This window comes from Dermacentor silvarum, chromosome 1, assembly GCF_013339745.2.
Source record: "Dermacentor silvarum isolate Dsil-2018 chromosome 1, BIME_Dsil_1.4, whole genome shotgun sequence".
NCBI classification, from domain to species: domain Eukaryota; kingdom Metazoa; phylum Arthropoda; class Arachnida; order Ixodida; family Ixodidae; genus Dermacentor; species Dermacentor silvarum.
In genome coordinates, this window is record NC_051154.1 from 351,529,294 (window position 1) to 351,549,470 (window position 20,177).

The following is a 20,177-nucleotide window of genomic DNA, read 5'->3' on the forward strand; positions in this document are numbered from 1 at the left end:
GGAACAGTCTTGATGAGCTTAAACGATTTCCTTTTTCTGCTCCATGTTTCTTGATGAAAACTAAGGGGACATATGTTTGTATGAAGGCAAAAGTTTTGCAATTGAAAACTTTTCTGTCGTAGCATTTTTTCACACTTGTAATTATGGATAAGGCTGAAAAGTATGTGCTAAATATGGAGGAGTGTTCTTCACGTGGCATCAACATCTAATTTTCCTTGTGTAGGCAGATGCTATATATGATATCCGAGTTGGCTTGGTAATATCAGTTGCCAGAATATTCTAGAATGTGACTTATGCAAAGGCAGAAAAACATTGATGTGTGCATTGCGGCTTGTAACAAGGCCCCTTCTCCCATTTCCATTTTTTTCCAGTAAGAACAGGCAGATCCATTTGAGCACCTTGCAGCAACTTTTTGGCACTGCAAGGAACAAGTTGGTGATGACACCCCATGCCTGAAGCATGTGACCAGGCTTGCAAAAAAATAAATAAGCTACCCAGTAAACAGAGCTTCATCGAGGCTATAATAACAATGTCAGAATCTGTCTCTAGAGCTTCAAGGTGCCAGGGCATAATACATGTGCAGCCAACGAGCACTTCAAGGAGAAGGCCTGTCCTCAACAAAGTTTGCAAACTGCAGGAAGGTCAATGAAAAGCCCTGCACCAAAGAGAGCCAAGTGGAGCCACTCACTGCGCCGCTGTGTTGAAGACAATGTCCCATCTCCAAGGTGATCCTGTGCTGCTGCATCTGTGCACCCAGAGTGTGTGTGTCCAAGTCAGAAATGTGCAGTTTGTGAAGGTGTTTCTTTATATGGAAAGGGAAGCGTTGCACCGGTGTGTTGAGCTCAATGTCCCACCTGTCAAGGCAAAGCCCTCATCGAGGCTATCAACCGAGCGGGACTGCTCATCCTCAACAGCTGAGGACCCACCTACGTGCGTCGTGGAGTGAGTACATCCATCGACCTGACACTTGCCACAGAGCAGTGCTCCTACTAGAGCACTGCACGGGCTCGGGCTTACCCGAAAGCCCGGGCCCGGCCCGGCCCGTGGAGCAGTTTTTTCACGGGCTCGGGCACGGCGTGTGCTTTTTGACCCAGGCCCGGGCCGGGTTGATGTCTTTGCCGGTTGAGCACAGCCATCAACCTCACACTTGCCATAGAGCAGTGCTCCTACTCCTAGGCCACAGCTCCAGACACATGGGGGGTCGGACCATTTTCTCATTGTGATCAACCTGGTGTCTGGGAGCAGGCCAAGGTCAAGGACATACCACATCACAGGCTGGTCCCTGTTCAGGAAGAACTGCAGGGAGATAGTCGATGGCTGTGACTTCTTGAGTGCCATAGCTAAGTGTGCACAGGTGGCCACCGTTCAGTGCTCTGCCGAACCGCATACCCCTGCTCTGTATCTGTACCTGTTGAACCTTCGTGCCTCCACACACTGTACAGAGCGCAGAGCAATCCGGATGGGTAAGGCAGAGCACTGGACCGGCTACAGACGGGTGGATGCCTACTGCAGACGGCAAGCCCGGCGCAGGAGGAGCTAGAGATGGAGCAGCCGCTGCTCCACCATCGAGGATAGGTCCAGGGGCCCGCTGGCCTGGCAACTCCTAAAATCTCTCACCAACAGGAGCTCGAGCCGCCAACCGGTCCTTGCCGTGGCCATCATGCTGGAGATCAGCGAAGAGGCTCTCACGGAGCTTCTGGCAGACCACTTTGCTCCCCCTGTTCCCCGGACTGCAGCCATCCTGCCGGTCAGACTGCCCCTTGTCAGCCAGCCTACCTGCCTTCAATGCCTCCACCCAGAGTGGACATGCGGCCAGGTGGCCACCATCTGCGACGAGCCACTGACACTCCACTAACTCCAGGCAGCCCTCTGGATAGGTAGGTGTCGCAGCGCACCAGGAGCTGACAGAGTTACAACGCAGATGCTCCGGAGCCTGGCCGCCAGCGAACAGCAGCGCCTGCTCGACTGCATCGACGAGATCTGGCGGTCAGGGCAGCTGCCTGAGTCCTGGCGCACAGCCAACGTGGCCCCCATCCTGAAGGCCAGAATGCCGGCTGGGGACCGGCTTTCTGGCCTTCTCCCCCACTTCTGCTGCCTGCAAGGTGATGGAGGCCATGGCTCTGGTCCGGCTGGACTGGGTGGATCGTGCCAGGGGCTTCCTGGCCAATCAACAAACAGGCTTCTGGTGCCAACGGTCCACTGCAAACTTCATCGGGAAAGTGGTCTCCACAGTGGAAGAAGCCAAGGCCCGCGGTGATGACGTGCTCCTGGTACTTATCGACGTCCAGGGGGCTTTCGACAGCCTGCGCCATCCAGTCATCCGGCAGCCCTTCTATCTCCTCGGCATCAGCGGAAACCTGCAGCGCTTCATGACGTCCTTCTTGAAAGAACGCACCCTCCAGGTATGTGTGGGCTAAGCAAAGAACTCTCCTTGTGCAGTGTCTGCAGGTGTTTCGCAGTTCTCAGTGGTGAGCCGCTTCCTGTTCAACCTGGCCCTGGCTCGGCTGCCTACTGCCCTGCCGATCGACCCTTACTTTCCCGTTGAGTCCTCAATCTACGCAGACGACATCGCCCTGTGGGTTCGAGGGTGACCGCAGTCCCTTCACAGTGCGCGCAAGGCCCTGCAGAGAGCCCTGGACACTGCGGCAGCCTACCTGAGCGAGCAGCATCGGCCTGGACATCTCGGCCAAGAAGACGGAGGCCATGCTGCTCCACCCGAGAGCAGCCACCTGTCGCCAAGCTGCCCGGCTGCACCTGGAGGATGTCGACATCCCCTAGAGCACGGCAGTCGCATACCTCGGGCTGCGCATCGACCTCCGGCTCACCTGGCTGCCTCCTGCCAAGGCCCTGTACACACAGGTACTCTGGGTCCGCAAGGCCATCTCGCAGCTTCTCGCCCGTGGGCAAGGCTGCACAACCAGGTGGGCTTTGCAACTCTTTGATGCAGCAGCCACCTCATGCCTGCGGTACGCCCTTCCACTGGTGGCGCTACCCCACCTCGCCTGAAGAAGCTGGAGCTGCAACACCGGGCAGCAATTCGGCTCTGTCTAGGTGTTCCATGCAACTCGCATGTCGCTGCCACCCTGGCTGAGGCCGGAGCATGGCCCCTGTCGCTGCTGCTCCTGCAACAGGGCCTATGACATGTGGATTGCCTCCACCATGCTGCAGACGGCGCTGGCCTGCTGCCTCATCTGCTCTCGCGACCTTCTTCGCGGATAGGGCGGCTGTGCTGCCATTATGAAGAGGTGATTGGAAGCTCCCTGGCAAACACAGCACAGCTGCCCCTACCCCAGAGACCTCCAATTGCCATCACCACGGAACTACCAGGCTTCACCAAGCAGTGCTCACCGACCTGTGACCTCTCTCCTCTACGAAGACCTTCAAGGCCACCTGCAGGTCTTCGACGGCGGCTCAGTGGTTCCCGACACAGGCTTTTTGACGGTGGCGTGCATCGCACCTGCCCTGTGGAGGAGTAAGCAGTGTCGCCTTCCAGCACATGCGAGTTCCACTGCAGTGGAGGTAGCAGGTCTCCACCTCACTGTCAACCTGCTCACGGAGGAACCCCCAGAGACACCTGCAGCCATTTTCTGCGACTCAAAGGGAGCTCTCCTGAGCCTGTAGAGGCCGGAGAGGGCAAGCCTGGAGGTCGCCCTCCTCTCAACTCGACTGTGGGCACTCCAGGATGCAGGTCGCCCAATGTTCCTACACTGGATTCCTGCCCACGTAGGCATCCCGGACAACGAGGAGGCTGATGCCCTGGCCAAGAGTCACCACCATGGTGACGTCCATCTGAGCACGGCAGTCACAGCCGCGGACTTCACCAGGCACCAGCTGCAGTGGCACCTCCAGGCGTGCCATCCCGACAAGCGCGTGTCTCTGGCACACCCCCCACTTCAACTCCCACAGTGTGGCCTTGCACAGAGGGAGACGCTCCTGCTCTGGCTGAGGATTGGCTGCTGCTGGACAGCAGCATGGCGCCACCAGCTTGGACTCACCGCCTTGCCTGCCTGTGCCTCCTGCAGTGAGCCAGAGATGCCAGAGCACCTCCTGCTGGCCTGCCCGGCGCACAACCAACCCTGTGGACTGCTTCTACAGGAGTTCGCCGCCTCGGACATCCCACTGCGCGACAGGAGGACATCCTCTTCAACCCACCGAGACCACGTCTCGGTCCTGCTCAGCGTAGTTGAGTACCTTGACTCGTCAGGGCTTTTAACAAATCTCCAACACCCCCAGCACACATGTGTGCTGACTCCTTTCATCGCAGGTTTTCCAGCCCTGCCCGAACACCCGGCCTTTGACTGGCCGACCACACCAGGCCTAACACCAGCTGACAAGGCCCCTACCCCCGGATGGCATGACCGCGTTCCTGCCTGCCAATCTGCTTCGCTCCTGCCATGGCGACATTTACACCTTTCCTCTCCTATCGCCTTTTTCTGCCACACTCCCCTCCCCATTGGTGCTGAGCCGTGCTCCCTCAAGGGCTGCAGAAGATAGCGCCAACCTTTCCTTTCCCAAAATGAACTACTTAGTAGCTCATTGTCCCATCTCCAAGGTGATCCTGTGCTGCTGCATCTGTACACCCAGTGTGTGTGTGTCCAAGTCAGAAATGTGCAGTTTGTGAAGGTGTTTTTTTACAGGGAAAGGGAAGAGAGAGAAGATGGCTCTCAAAGTTTCAGTTTAACCTTGCAACTAGCAGTGAGCAGCCCCATACGAAGCACTTATGATGCGCCTAGTTGACTGGTGCTTCTTCGTTACTTGTGACCGTAGAGAAGACGGCACCCGGGCTATCTGAGGAGCTTGAGCTGATTACACGAGCAGTCTCATAACTGCATCAGTGTTGATCAGAAAATGTATGGGAGAGGCTCTATGCAACTACGCTGTAAAGGTCGTGGTACTTGTTGGCAGCTTGGAGAAAAGGCCTGCTGCAACAAGTGAAACCCAAAGCCAGACCAGTGAGACAAAAAGGAAACTTGGAAGTTTGGTGCCCAGCATGAAAGTGTTTTTGGTGAGAATGGTTCGCTGTTGTAAGGAAGCAGCAAGCTGTCTGCATTATTCAGCATATTGCACAGATTAAGACACAAGCAGACGGTCTGAAGATTTAGACTTGTAAGGTGTGATTGTATTGATTATGAAACAATATTTGTGGCTTTACAGTAAGAAAAGTTGACAGAAGCTAGTGGTTGAGTTGAGAGAAGCTAGCCACTATGACTTGTAAGACCATGTGCCTTATTGGCTTCTTTGTGCAAGCTTATAGAAGAGACTCGATGAGGCTTGTGAATTTCATTCACCTTAGATTTCACTGGTCCTTAGAAGTGCATGTGTGAAAGCAGTATAACAATGCGAAAATCTTCATGTCATGCAACATGCATTTTGCTTTATTTGTTGCTTGGCAGGTTTCTTTCTTTCGCATTTGTACAGCTGGGGCCATTTCTTGGGTGTATTGCACATTTGCATAGTTTTGTGTGCTGCATTTTAACCTATGTAATGCTTGTAAATTGTCAGTGGAGCTTAGATTCTCCCTGATTTATGTCATAATAACATCAAAGCATTTGAAAAAACCTGTGCTGGCACTCTTTGGCCGCACATAGCCCTTACCCTAATAAACACAGTATAATTATGTCAGTGGAGCATGTTTTCTGTGATATTATTGGTTTTGACAAGAACGTTCTGTACTCACTTTCACTTTTGTTTCGCAGCTGCTTTGGCCGGAGATGCGGCTGACATCATTATGAAACAAACTTTTGATGTTTGTTGGTTGTTGCACATAGGTTTGTGGCAATTCACCACTCGCTTGTGGTTGGGCAGCAAAATCTAACATATGGCAGTTATTAAATTATGTTTGGCTGCAACACGGAGCTGCATAGTGCATATGATAATTTTAAATGACCTCAAGTAATGTTGATATAGCCATATTTTCAGTTTAGGCACTTGGTGTAAATCCCAGTAAATTATTGGAACTGTGAAAGTATATCTGTTAAATCACTAAAGCCTAAACTGTCAATATGGCTACATCACCATCACTTGAGTATTGGAACTGTGAAAGTAGAACTGTTAAATCACTAGAGCAGTTCATTGTGCAAGTGAGGCAGCACATGGTAAATATCGATTGTTCAGGTAATACATAACACGAACATGCCCTACTATGATCTCTGTCCCATAAGAGGTTTTTTTAATAAAACACTTAAAAGAAGAATGCCAGTTTACAGATATTGCTCAAGAATATTATGTCAGCATCTGAACGAAGGGTGTTGAATGTTGGAGAATTCCTTGGAAGTCAACAACATTCTACTCGTACACACTATGATCTCTGTCCCATAAGAGGTTTTTTTAATAAAACACTTAAAAGAATGCCAGTTTACAGATATTCCTCAAGAATATTATGTCAGCATCTGAACGAAGGGTGTTGAATGTTGGAAAATTCCTTGGAAGTCAACAACATACTACTCGTACACAGAAGTACTGCTAAAAATGTATTGTGTCTGTGAAGTTTTGTTATGTACAAAAAAAATTGCTTGGCCTGCTGAGCAGCCCTGTCATAAAGTTGGTAATTTTGTGCAAGGTTGCCCATTCTGCTGCTAAACGCCTTATTGTGCCAAGCAAACGTTAGTTTAATATGATAAAGATATAAGCAGTTATGTTTGTGGAGTTCATGCTTTCTATAATAAAAAGGATCACGAGAAGTTTCCAGTTCTATTTTGGAAGTAAGTTGTTTCATGTCCTGCGCATGTTTTCGAGCATCTATTGACCTGGAAGTGGATCCAGAGGCAGTATCAATTTCACACAAATGGCAAACGTCTCACAGTTTCTACTTGTAAGCATGCACTTCGGCCTCACCTACACATGACGTGTCCAGTGAATCTTTATTTGTTAGGTAATCATTTTTATATTATGGAAAAATGGGTAAGATCTTGTTTATGCACATTACAGTCAAAATCGTTTAATTTTATCTAAGGTAATTGACCCAATTAGGACCGTAACAAACAATGCTTGGACAGAACAAAGTGAGTACGCCAGACAAGGCGCTGATCAGCGCCTTGTCTGCGTTATTCATTTTGTCCCGTCCAAGTGCTGTTTGTTCCTATCTTAATAATGTACCAACCAGCCCAGACCAGCGCACTCCTTCATTAACCCAATATTTAAATGTGACTGTCGTGGTCTCCAAAACGTGAATGCACATTAAGCACTTCCTTTAATTTGAGCTTCTAGGGAGAACTATCTTTTACATGTATGCTACTTGGGTCAAATTCATGGCTGTAACTGTATGTGGTCCTGCAGATACTTCTGTAAAGTACTGTATCATAAGTCCTACCCTGTGTGTTTTGCTTTGCTAAATATTGCGTGCCCTTTGCAAAACTCCACCGCTCTGTAATTTCCATTGTGTTTTACTTGTGCATTGATTATGTAATCACATATATAATAAAGGTAACTAGCTCTGTATGTGGTCAATATTTTTATTTTCATCATCATCGGCCTATTTTAGAACCACAGCAGGACAAAGTTCTCGTCTATCGATCTGCCTGTATTGTACCAGTTTACACCATCTTATGCCTGCCAATATTTTAATTTCATCACACCACCTAGTTCTCTGCCGTCCCTTAGCAACCATTCTGTAACTCTAGACCACGAATTATCTGCCCTACACAATGCAAATCCTGCCAAACTTCTTTTCTTAATAACTAGAATATCAGCTACCCCCTTGCTTTCTAATCCACACCGCTGTCCTCCTGTCCCTTAACATTACACCCACAAGTCTTTGTTCCATCGCTTGTTGCGGCCTCCTTTGTTTCTTTCTTAGCCTTCAAGTTTCTACCTCAAATGTAAGTACCTCTTGAATGCAATTATTGTAAATTTTTCAAGGATAGTGGTACGCTGCCGGCCATGACAGGGTAACACTTGCTAACTGCACTCGAGCCTGTTTTTAGTTTGTAGCTTTCCTTCTCGTGGGGGGGGGGGGGGGTGATTCGGTTCTCCGGTGACTTATTGACCTATATAAACATTGTTCTCTCTCACAGATTCTAAGGGTTGTCTGCGAATTGTGAATTTTTGTTCTCTTTCCAGGCTATTGAACATTACCCTAATCTTCAGCATATGAGTATTTCAACCTACTCTTACACTTTGTCAGCTAAGGTACTGAATCATTTGGAGCAAATAATCTCAGCATGTCCTTCCCGTTGACCCTTACTCCTAATACTTCCCAAGCTAACAACTCTAATACTCCTAAGCATGCAATCAATAGCATTGGTGAGAATGTCTCTTAGCATGACCACTTTCTTGACTGCTATTTTGTCTGTTCCACTACAATTCCCTGAATTTTTGATCAAAACAACTGTTATTCCAGCTTGCTGCCTTTTTTTCCTGAGCATTCCTTGCAAATCTATCCCAACCTTATTGCATACTGTTTGCCGCAATGGCCAGGCTGCCCTAGGCACTGTACAGTTCAGTACAGGACAACTGTGCTGCCTTTAATATATAATCAACATTGCTGATGACAATTGGCCTGTTTATCTTTCACTGCAGTCATCCTTCCAATGCAAAGTTTCCTAGCAAAGGTTCGATTTGGGTTGCATAATTCGGTTCCCTAAAGTCACCTTCGTATTACAGTAGTAAAATGCGGTGAAGCATATGCAATGTGTTGCACTGAAACAGGCTAAAAGCCGAAAGGAGTCGCTGCGTAATGTATTGCGAGCTAAAAATTATTTTGCAGAAACCTTTGGCGATGATTGTCAGTGTAAGCGAATAGCCCAAACGAACCGAGCGAGTGAACGTTTTCTTTGTAGAGTCCGACCACACATCACTGTTCATTGCTTCGGATATGGAAAGCAGCTTCTCAAGAGGGGCATTGATCGAATGGTTAATTAAGCAGTTCTACGGAATTTCCTTTGGGACACAAAGCTTTTAATTTAATTCAAGCAGAACTCATGTACAATGAATATCCAAACCGCTGTTTTCTTTTGCCGTCTGCTTTTTACCTCGAGAAAGAGTACTTGGCCACTTTACTGACTCGGCGGGGAGGGGGGGGGGCGCAAGATGTACGAAACAAGGGCTCACTTCGTGGCAGTGATAAATTCCAATGGCTTCCGATACATTGTGATCCCTCATTTGAGTGGGGTGTTGAGCAGGGTGTACCGAACCGAACACTGCAATAAACAATTGCACAAGTTTCGCCCCAACTGAATCCACATATTGCAATTTCAGTCAGTAACTCGCCCTCGAGGAAAATAAAACAACCCATTTCTATTTCTTCCCGCTGTAGAACTTGAATATCCAAATGCAATCGGTACGCGGCCCCAGGAGCTAGGGGGCCGCAACGCTTGCGTCCCCCTAATCTAAAACTCTCTATTAACGTGTTCATAGCATATTGATTTTTTTTATGAACCGGAACTCCCGCTGCTGGGCTTTTTAGGCGACGGAATGACGCCGCACAGCAACAGGGGGCAACAGCAGAAGACAGGAAAATAATATCTGTAATTTTACCGGTCGTGCACTTGGGGCAGTGGCTGCGCCTCCTGGGGGCACCGAAAACGACCATGCTTTCGTGCTTTCGGCCCTCTGGTGACCGCATGTATCGTGACAGCGCAGTATGTGGTAGTATTGCGATATTTTGCGAGTTATGCGGCGTGTTCCAGCCACGTTGCTTTCAACAGTGAGGACAGCAATCTGCGGAGCGACATATCAACCTGTCAGGACCGGGAAATCGGCTAGAAATTTGCAGCATATCATTGCTTGGTTTGGGGGGGGGGGGGGGGGGGGGGCGGATGTTCCAAGGCTTTCCTGCCACACTATCAACAATACATTTGGAGTGGTGCGATCGACACAGTTTGTTTCGGCTTTTTCTTGTGTGTCATTCTGCGGGTGTGTACGGCTCGATCGTGTGTAGTGCCCTCTATGTATCGGACGCTGCTGTCATGGTGACTTGATTTCTTGCTTTGTTATGAATGTGTTGGTACTCAAGAACATCTGTAGTGCTTGTCGCCTGTGTTTTTGGACACTGCTTGCGTTCTATGCGTGTGTCTGTGTGTGTGAGCGAGCGCATGTGATATGTGTCGTTAGTATGTATGCACTTTTAAAATGTGTACATGTTAATAAAGGACACAGTTTGCGAAAATGCATGCTAGCATACAGCTTTATTAAAAGCCTCATACCAACTATTGGTCACGCAATTTCTATGAAGCTTAAAAAGGGGTCCGTACGTTAGTAGGTGTTAAATTGCCTGGATATAAAAAAAAATGAAGTTCGAGCTCGCTGGCCGACAGCCCTTGAGTTTCAGTCTGTTACCAATTTCAAATCGAATTTTACCGTAAACCTGTTCAAGCTATAAATTGCATGGTATGATTTCAACCAGTATGACAGCTACAAAGTTCCAGTTTGAACCAGTTTTTGTGCCGAGTAGGCCCCTGTATAGAACTCTTTGGTGACTGTGGGACCAGTATGAGCCAGTTTAACTACCAGCCCTGTTTAGACACATTTCTGTGTTGGAGACTCCTGTTTAAACCTGTTTGCGGGCAAACGGGCCCCCGTTCAGACCCGATTGTGTGTAAACGGGTCCTGTATATACCTGTTTGTTGCCAAAGGGTCACTGTTAAAACCTGTTTAAACCTGTATAACCCTGTTTGAATTTAAATAGGATTTTTTAGTAGGGCTAGCTTACTTGTTTGAAGTTTTTTTTTTTTTTTTTTTGCTAGTTGAGGCCTCTAGGTCACCTGGCGACATGATAAAGACATTTGTAGTCATGTCTAGTACGGTACACACGAATACCGTTCCAACAGCGGTAACGAAACTTCCGAATTAAACCAGCCAGAGCAGTGCCAGGGTGGTGAATCTTGCTATACCTCCCATTGGTTTTCGTATATCAGACGCTCAGTCGACGCTAGCGCCAAGGCGTCCTTCAGTTAGGCCCTAGCAGACGGGTGACAGTACTACGGCGACAAAAAAACAAAGAAAAGCGGCGCGATTTTTTTTTACTCCTTCTTTCGCTATAGCACTTTTTTTCTTCCTTTTTTTATGATAACGTTGCTCCGCTCGCTAGTCCTTTCCCTCATGACTTTCCTATCCCTCCTCGCATGTCTCGCCTTCCCCTCCCCTCATGCTTCGCGCAGTGCTTTTTTTATTATTTCTTTAGCTGCCCGCAGCGCGATTTTTTTTCTTTGTCACGGGCGTTACCAGACGCAGAAGACGTTGGACACTGGGGCTAGTTTCGGTATTGGCAATAAAGCGTCGCCATGACTGGTAGCCAAAGGTTAGTAGCCAACCTACATCGCAGTAAAGTCATGCAATTATATGTAGAAATAAAATGTGTATTTGGCTATTTGCTTTTTTTAGCATGCTATATCTTTATGTATGTTATATGTTTATATTTTTATCACATGTTGCGCCAACGGGTGGCGCTTTCGTTCTTATCGCTTCGGCTCATTATGGCCGAACAAGGAGGTTTTAAAAATTGCTGGAGTGGCAGCCCCCACAGTTTCTTATCAGCACAGGTGAAGCCACAGAAAGAGGGCTGTGACAGCTGAATTCTGCTAGCAGCTCACGTCCTTTTGGTCAGTTATTGCAAATGCTAGGCTAATTTGAAATTAAAAGCTCCAACCTTTCGCTTAAAATATTACCTTTGGCTGTGTATTAATATCACAATGTGCCATAACATTTGAAAATAACTTAAGACTTTCTTCCGAAACCAGTGACAGAAAGGAAGACGTCCAATGATATCTGCACGACTAAATTATCCACCTAAAAGCAGCACGGAGTGGGAAGAAAGTACGTCGTATATTCCCCGCTATTTCCTAACGTTATTGCTTGCCTATGGTAAGGTGGCGGCGGTCCGGCTTCACTTTTGAGACGGCAGCTCCACTCCAGCATTTTTTTTTAACCCTTTCAGCCCTGGATTTTCTATTTCTTGCATATATTTTTTTGCTTTGCATGTTTTAGACCACAAGGACTCTAGAAACATGCCTGAGCAAAAAATAAGTCATTTGTGTTATTATTTGCCGATTTACAGTCACGTCGTCAAAACCGCACATCAGGGCTCAGTGGTTGCGAAACGCAGTGAAAAGCTAATTTATTCAGAGGTGGAAAACACAATCATTGCAAACACAAACTTCACTAATTGTTCATGTGGAAGCCTCTGAAGCAGTTTTGAGCCTTGGCAAGACACAGGTGCACGTTACATTTTTCGCACATGATATGGGTTTGTCCTGTGCATCCCTCAAGCTTCTTACAACGCTGTTCCCTGCTGTCGGTACGAAGAGGCCAGTGTCCCACCTGATCAAACCTGATGTCTTGTACAGGCCTATTTTCAGCATATCTTGCTTTTTTCGAAGTCCCCGGAGGGGAGAGTGACGGCCTTCCTCGCTTTTGCACCTTTGGCCAGCTGTCGGCTCGTGCAAGTGCTTCATTAATATGGAGGGTGAAGTCCAGTAAGTCCAGTTGCTTGCCAGGCATCAGTCTTCGTGCAGCTGCATCACTTCTATACTCCAGCCATGCGTTCACAACTGAGGCATTGATAACGTGAAATATCTGGCTCAGGCTGCTCAAACTCATCACCACTGTCTGAAGATCCGTCGATTTCTCCCTCCACATCAGACAAGTTTCCATTATCAAGTTCACGGAAAATTGCATCCGTGCATTCTTCCAGATGCCTAGAACGCAACCTCTGGCGCGAATAGAATGAATCTGTCGTTATACACAGTGTAGCGCCCACTGACGCCGCAACGCTGGGCGTTTTGGTCAGTGATCTCAGCCGGTTCTTTGGCGCCGGCTGTCAAAGAAGTGAAAAATAAGGAAGCGCAGCGCGTGCTCGAGGCGCAAGCTCGGCACGCGCAGTGTCGTTCCAGAAGCTTGCCACGCTGGTCGTCACCACGACCTCCTCTATAAATTGGCGACCTGCTCATATCGGCCCTCTCTACGGCAGCTCGTGACTCCACTTTTGAAAGTCACGTGCTCGGGCAGTTGCCAAAAATGCCGCGAGAGGCCGCCACTACTTACCCCCATAGCAGACGACGCGACAACTAGAAATGGTCGAAACACTTCGGAACGGCGACCGCGTTGTTAGTCAGTACAGTGTGCCGTGCCTAGTGTTTTCGTTTTATTTTATTTAAGTACTTGCAAAACGTTGTTAAAAATGGTTCTCTCTTCAATTAATGCGCCCAGACGAGGCCAAAATGTGTAGTAGACACCTTGACGGCTTGCGACTACGTCGACCTTTTAGCACTGCCCACTGTTCCCAAGCACGGTTTTGTGTACGCACCGTAAAAACAGTTGCTACTATCGCTCTGCGTAAATACGCATTCAATTTCACGCGTCCACCATCACGGCATCTTTGCTAATACAGTAGATATGCGGGATGAGAATAGCAATCGAAGCGCTGCGGTGTACAGCAAGCGGTTCTCACGGGATCTCGCCCTTATGTAAAAATTTTTATCGCACTTTTATTTACTCTCTGCGGCATGCCATTTGAAGGTCTCCATGGCGAAGAAGTCTTGCATGCTTCGTCACAGAACTAAGTTGAATATTTTGGCGGGTTTTGCGGGCGGGCGCGATTTACTCCCCACCCCCCGTTTGATACAGAGGCGTGCAGAAACTCCAATGTGCAAATTTTAATTTCTCGCTGCACACTCCGCCACCCTCTGCGTCTCGGGTTACCGAGTTCGGGTTTTCAATGCAATTATTCGTACCGAGTTACGAGATCAATTATGCTAAGTTCCCGGCATCTTTTTTTTTTTTTTTTTTTCATTGCAGTGAATTCAATCGTGACCATTTCAGATGATTGGAATTAACCTGGTTCCCTTTTCAGGAATACTTTGCTGCACCTCCCTCACTAGGACCCTTCACTGCAGTGTTCTCATAAACCATAAATTCAAAGTTAAACCCCACTACTTCAGAAAACACATCCATGTGTAGTTCAGTTGAACTAAGCAAAATGCTCATGCAGAAGGAACACACTTCACGCAATGTGAAATAGACAGATGTGTCAGGAAGTACATTTTATTGGTTCAAGCTCAAACTTTCAGCACCTTTCGAGACATTGGCTTGGTGTTGCTCGGAGTAGTAAAGCCATAAAGCCGCGAGCATCGAACGAATTACAATGAACACATCCTCTTTAGTCATACAGACTACTGTTTTGACAATATTGCTGGGCATACATGCTATTACCGGCCGCTATCCTTTAACAGCACCCAGAGCTTATTTTACTATAACTTACCTTCGCCTTGGCGAGATAATCTTCTTCAGCCAAAGTACGCGCACATCAGTGACAGGAAACTCGTGAAATGAGATGCCAGCAGATGTCCGTCCGCTCGATTTACAAAACGGCACGCAACAGTAAACCATCGCTGTTGCGACCAGTGCTTTCGCAAGCGCTGTTTAAGCTGCGCGAGCACACTTTGTAGCAATTAAGAACACGACTGAAAAACACGTGGAAAATGGCAGACGAACAACAACATACAAGTACACCACAGAACACCCATACAACTACACGCGGAGCGATCGGGCATGGGGGTAAGTTGTGGCGCCACGTTTCGCGGTGGCAGCTAACAGAACTAAAATAAAATAAACAAGCAAAACAAAACCGGCGCGCAGGAGCGGCGCCGTACGGGCAGGTCGCCAATTTATAGAGGAGGTCGTGGTCGTCACAGCCGCCACTCGGCTCGCCGCCTTCACCCTTCTGAGTAGGAACGACGGCACGGCTCGTACAGCCGTCATACTACCTTCTTCCAGTGGCTGACCGCACGGTGCGCGAATCGATGGCTGCGTTCCCACCGCCAGCACAACCCACATCTCGTCCTGTGCCCGTCAGCCACCATCAGACAAGTCTTCGTCGCTCGACTTGCCCCGATACCGTCTCGTCGACCACCCGATGCGCTACCGCACCATTCCTGGCCTCCGGCTCTCTCCAGGGGTCTCTTTCGTGCGAGTACGCGCACAATGTCCTCGACACGACCATGATGCCGGCCACGTCATCGCCCTCACGTCCCTCTTACAACGGTATAGGCGTGCCTGAAAAAAAAAAGAAGAAAAAAACGCCCAATGAAATAGGACGCAATGGCAAGCCGACGGAACGCCATACACAACCACAAAGCCCTGTTGTCGTCAAAACCGCACACGGAAAAAACATCTTCTTACAAGTAATATCACCATGCAATGACGCTTATTCAAGTACATGCGTTCTCTTCAATCTGTTTAGACACTATAAAAAAAAGCGCCACGTAAACTACGCAGGGGTTATTCAATTATAAAAGAAAAAAAAGTGCACGTACCTGAAGGCGCGTCTGCCATGTTTATTGTTGTCATTTCTTCTTCCTCGTTCGACCCGGCTCCGTAGAGTCACGTGACTAACCATGGCGATGGCACTAGGACTTTCAATACTACAATGCGGGAAAATTACAAGCAGTTTGGGTTCTTTTTTCATGCTGAAAATTCCGATTCTAAGTGAAGTCGTCATTTGACGACGCCAGGGCTGAAAGGGTTAAACCTCCTTGTGGTCGAACAACCGTCGAACAATTAGGATGGATGGATGGATGGGTGAGGCTGAACCCTTTAAATCGGGCTGTGGCATACGCCACTTAGCCATGACTATTAACGTATTTTGTACTTTGTGGTGGGTGAAATTTCACCCCTGCCTTGATTTTAGCCACCAATCAGATAACCTCCTTTGGTTATTTTTACCCGCTTAAAGTCTATTTTGCCTTCACTGTCCCTAAACCCCAATTCTTTGAAATAATCAGCCCCGTTGCTTTGCACTGTAAGGTTAAGCCCTTTACAGAAAAGTATGAGGTGTACAGCCGTTTGCTCTTCTCCACACGCACCGCACAACTTGTCTATACCTTGGTACTTGACTCGGTACATCTTAGTCCGCAATACTCCCGTCCTGGCTTCAAACAACAGAGAGCTTCCCCTAGAATTATCATAGATATTTTCTTTCGCAATTTCTTGCTTGAAAGTTCTGTATGTTCCAGGGTCGTTCCAGTTCTGTATGTTCCAATGCCGCCGCCTCCTCGCACAGGGTGTGCGAGGAGGCGGCGGCATTCTTCGAAGCGTGACGCTACTTTTTATATATAGGGGTTTTACCATCTCATTACCAGCGCCATCTCTTGGCTAGATACTTCAACTCTCAACGCGACCCGTGGCCTCCGCGATCGGCTCGCTGCCGGAGCCGATCGCAGTGGCCACGCACAATCGCCATTTTTATTTCCGTCGCACAGTGGAAGGTACAGTTTCCATTCTCTCAATCTCTATAAGTGTTCCGTATTATTACACTACGTATTCGATGGACTCCCCAGCGGGGGGCGCTAATTTATTATTGTTTCATTGATTTGAACCCGTCCTTAGAAGCCCTGGACTAATGTAAGCCACAACAAGGAACCGCATCACCTGCTCTAAGTAATATTCTCAATTTCGATCAATTATTTCCTTCGCGCGTGCCACAATTGATATGTTTTGGTAGCATTCATAACTTGTTTAATATTGAGTATGTCTCTTTTTACTTAAGTTCGAGACAAGGTTTGTAAAAAAAATTCACCGACGATTACGATACTCCCTAATGCAAAATTTGAGCGCAGCTCTATACGGGTTTTCATTTGGCGATAAATTAATGCGAAAGCCTATCTCATGGTGAGGTGTTTATTTGAAGGCTGTTTCTAAACCGCGTCGTCGACACGAAATGATTATCTTAGGATAAGAGGCCATAAAGCGCACAAAACGCGATTAAGGGTGGAAGAATGTTTAAGCAAAGCGCAGCGGCGAAAAATCCGGATGTGGTACTAAAAGTTAAGGCGCTAAAAAAAAAGACCCGCGTTTTGCTCCTAGAGCTTCGACTCTGATGTCAATATTACAAATAAATAAGCGCAAAGGTTGCAATGTTCTTGAAATCATATTTTAAAAAATGTGGTGTGCATCGCACACGCCGCGAGCGCCAACGCACCAGTGTGTTTGACGAAACCGAAATCACGCGGTCTGCGCACGTGTACGCACCGCGCGGTACTTGTTTAAATCCTGTTTCATCGGTCTTGTCAGTCCTGTGGCACGGTATTTTGCGAGTTCTGGGATTTACCTAAGCATATCTGTGGTCCACTTACGAGCATTGCTGCGTGTCGTGTGTGCACTTTGTGTGACAGCTACGTTGCAGTGTTTCGCCTCAACTGCGAGTTCGTCCGGACGGGACTATGCTTGCCCCATCCGAGGACGAGTTTAGCTTAGGCTGACAGTGCTTTCGTGACGTTTCCGCCTCCAGCGGAGACACTGTCGTGTTGAGAAGCGACCTAGGGAGTGAAGAAAACGCTTCCGAATGGGTCAAGCGGTGCAGTGAAGCAACGAACACACCGTGGATCGTCTACAACACACAAAAGGAAGGCAGATGCCAAAAGTGAGTTTTGTTGTGTCACGCTATCTTTATAAACGAAGCTTTAACATGCAGAAGGTGGACTTAAAGGACGCTAGGAACTAAATCGCAGATTGTAGAGCCGCTGAACGGTTTCTGAACTGTGGCAGAAATGGTGTTTCTTTTTCAAATGCAGATGTCACCTTGCCAACAAAAAATATATATTTTTCAAATACAAACTCTCATGAGATTGAGAACAATGAAATGTGTGTTATGTTTACAACTTAAAAAGGGCACTCAGTAGTGTGTATATATACATTAAGTATGTTCCAAGCTGTGTGCAGTCATCTGGAACAAAAATTCTGAAAATGCACATCTTGACATTGTAAATGAAGGTGTTGTGTTGTGACAAATTTTTGGGTTCCTTGCAGGATGGTCTGTCACAAGGTCTGGCGGTGTCATCTCCATGACCACAACAAAGTTGGTAAGAAGCGAAGCACCAGCTGTATTGGAGTGATAGACATTAAGGTGAAAAAAGTAAATTGTAGCACCAAGAGGAATAACGCTTTCCTTCGCCGAGACTCTCCACTTTGTGGTGTAATGAAGTTGCACCTACAGCGCAAGAGAGTGCTGCTGCTCTGCGTTTGCTGCATTGTAATGACGAAACGAAAGCACTGTTTGAAGGATATTTCTCCGATGGTCTGACTCCTGCTGCAGCCATACGCCTGCATGAGAGCACGCTGTCAGTAGAAGATGCGGCAAGCCTCGTCCAACTGGCTAGTGGTGCTTTGAATCCAACAAAGAGGGCTGTGTACCACCTTTATGAAAAGTGGCGGCAGGAACACTACAGCACTGTCTGTGACCCTTTCACAAAGCTTTAGGAGAAAATACCCGGCCATACCCTGTCATAAAGTCGGTAATTTTCTGCAAGGTTGCCCATTATCTACTCTTTCTGCTGCTTTATCCCTTATTGTGCCCAGCAAACGTTAGTCTAATATGATAAATGTATAAGCAGTTATGTTTGTGGAGTTCATGCTTTCTATAATAAAAAGGATCACGAGAAGTTTCCAGTTCTATTTTGGAAGTAAGTTGTTGCATGTCCTGCTCATGTTTTCGAGCGTCTATTGACCTGAAAGTGCATCCAGAGGCAGTATCAATTTGCCATTTGCCAAAAAATGTGAATAAAGCACACTTCGCTCCGTTGCAAATGGAGCAATGTGTGGGGCGACAGACTCGCTAATCAGGAGATCGCAAAAGGCAATGCGTGGGTGACGTGTGGGCGCGATTCAGAGCAGCCACCGCAGGCAGACCTCCGCTTATGCAGAGCTTTGTTTTGATGCGCTCGCCGCATGCCTTATTGATGGCGTTACGGGTGAACAGACGACGCGCGTTACTCTGACGCTGGTGTGCTTTTAGACCTGCACTCTAAAAGCCACCACTGAGTGTAACATTTTACTTATTTTGGGGCTTTTCCCTTCCGCGACGCTAGAATAGTTTGCGATTATGCACAATCGCTACTAATAGTGGCTCAACCTGTCGTGGTGTCCAATTTGAAACGCGCCGAGCGTCTCAAGGCGCTGGCTGGCCAGCAAGAAATATATAAGGACTTGGCGTAATGGTTTCAGTGTCAGGCCTCTGTGCTAGAGGTCCTGTGTTCCAGTCCTGCTGGCGGATGATTTTACTAATGTTTATTTAATTCTTTATTACGCAGGAATTTGTTGAAAATGACAAATTTACAAAGCCGAAGCGACATTTGAAGCCAGAAGGACGACGTTTAGGCAAATTCATGTACATCCCATAATTCTATGCTGATTGAACTGCCCCGATTGTACCTCCTGCAGACAATAGCGACAGAGTTCCCTCTAGTAATTATTGTACGAAACTATGTGTTAGGTGGTTTCTTAGCTTTCCTCTTACTACGCCAATTATCAGCACACGCCTTACTGGTTTGCTTTGCCTCCACATAGAGGGCGCGGGAGTTTTGAGGCGCATACATTTGAGGGTAGACATATACAGCTCCGCGGTAACACTTTTGATACGTCGTAGATGCTTATACGTTTACTGACGCGTCATTTGGTGCCGCCCGTGCCGAAAAGCGTTCCGGCGCAGCTGCCGCCAAGAGGAAAAGAAAATACATCCTTGAATAAAGCCCAAGCAAAAGTCAAAGTAAGCTGCATCGACATTGTGCGCAATGTTTATGCCGTTAAACTCGGTTTGTAGTTGCGAAATGACCTTAAAACATTTAACACTTTCGAGAACTGACTTATTTTCATTGCGCTATCAAGGTTTTTGGTGCAATTCGCGTGAAACCGCCAGCCAAAAACACGCCCGTACTTAATTAGGCGATAGCTGCCGCGAACCTTTAACATACCTATCTCTAACAAAAGTGGTGATATTAGCTGTTTACAGCGTCTTCTCAATTCTAAAAAAGAAAAATGAAAATAGGATGACGCGGATCGAAACCACGCTTTCTACGCGGCATTGAGAGGCTACGATTATACATAAAGACTATCAACAGATTGCGGCTCCCCAGCGGATAATTTATTACCTTCTCAGGTACGTTCAATAATCTTCGCAACATGGTGCCTGGGCGTTTTATTAAGTTATGCCTTTCTGTTGTCATTTCAGGCAAATCATGGACAAAGATTGTCCCTTACATAAGTGAGCAACCTGTGGTTGCCGCTGAAGGCTCATTTCTTTGCTAAACTGCGATGTATCGTTTTGTTAGCGTTGGTAGTCGTGGAGAAGCATATGTGAATGTGAGTCCAAAGAGAAGTGCGAGCGAGTATAAGAACGCGAGTGCATTCTAGTATAGGATGAGTGGACGTAAAGTGAACGTGGGTGAGTTACAAGATGAACGTGTGTCCGC

The 20,177-nt window shown here is 47.5% G+C and overlaps 1 protein-coding gene and 1 long non-coding RNA gene across 2 annotated transcripts in view; both read left to right on the forward strand.

The window, feature by feature from the left end:
* Nucleotides 1-4,298, forward strand: part of LOC125943388 (uncharacterized) — a 38,438-nt gene extending 34,140 nt beyond the window's left edge. Inside the window, exons 2-3 of the mRNA XM_049662678.1 lie at nt 2,328-4,199; nt 4,265-4,298. Of these exons, the coding sequence (XP_049518635.1) occupies nt 3,697-4,199; nt 4,265-4,298 (537 nt within the window). The 5' untranslated portion in view covers nt 2,328-3,696. The remainder of the gene's footprint in view (nt 1-2,327; nt 4,200-4,264) is intronic.
* A 15-nt stretch (nt 4,299-4,313) lies between these two features.
* Nucleotides 4,314-18,465, forward strand: LOC125942357 (uncharacterized). Its single transcript, XR_007465032.1, has 3 exons — nt 4,314-6,273; nt 6,430-6,559; nt 18,240-18,465. It is a non-coding gene; the product is annotated as an uncharacterized LOC125942357 (long non-coding RNA).
* Nucleotides 18,466-20,177: the final 1,712 nt, after the last annotated feature.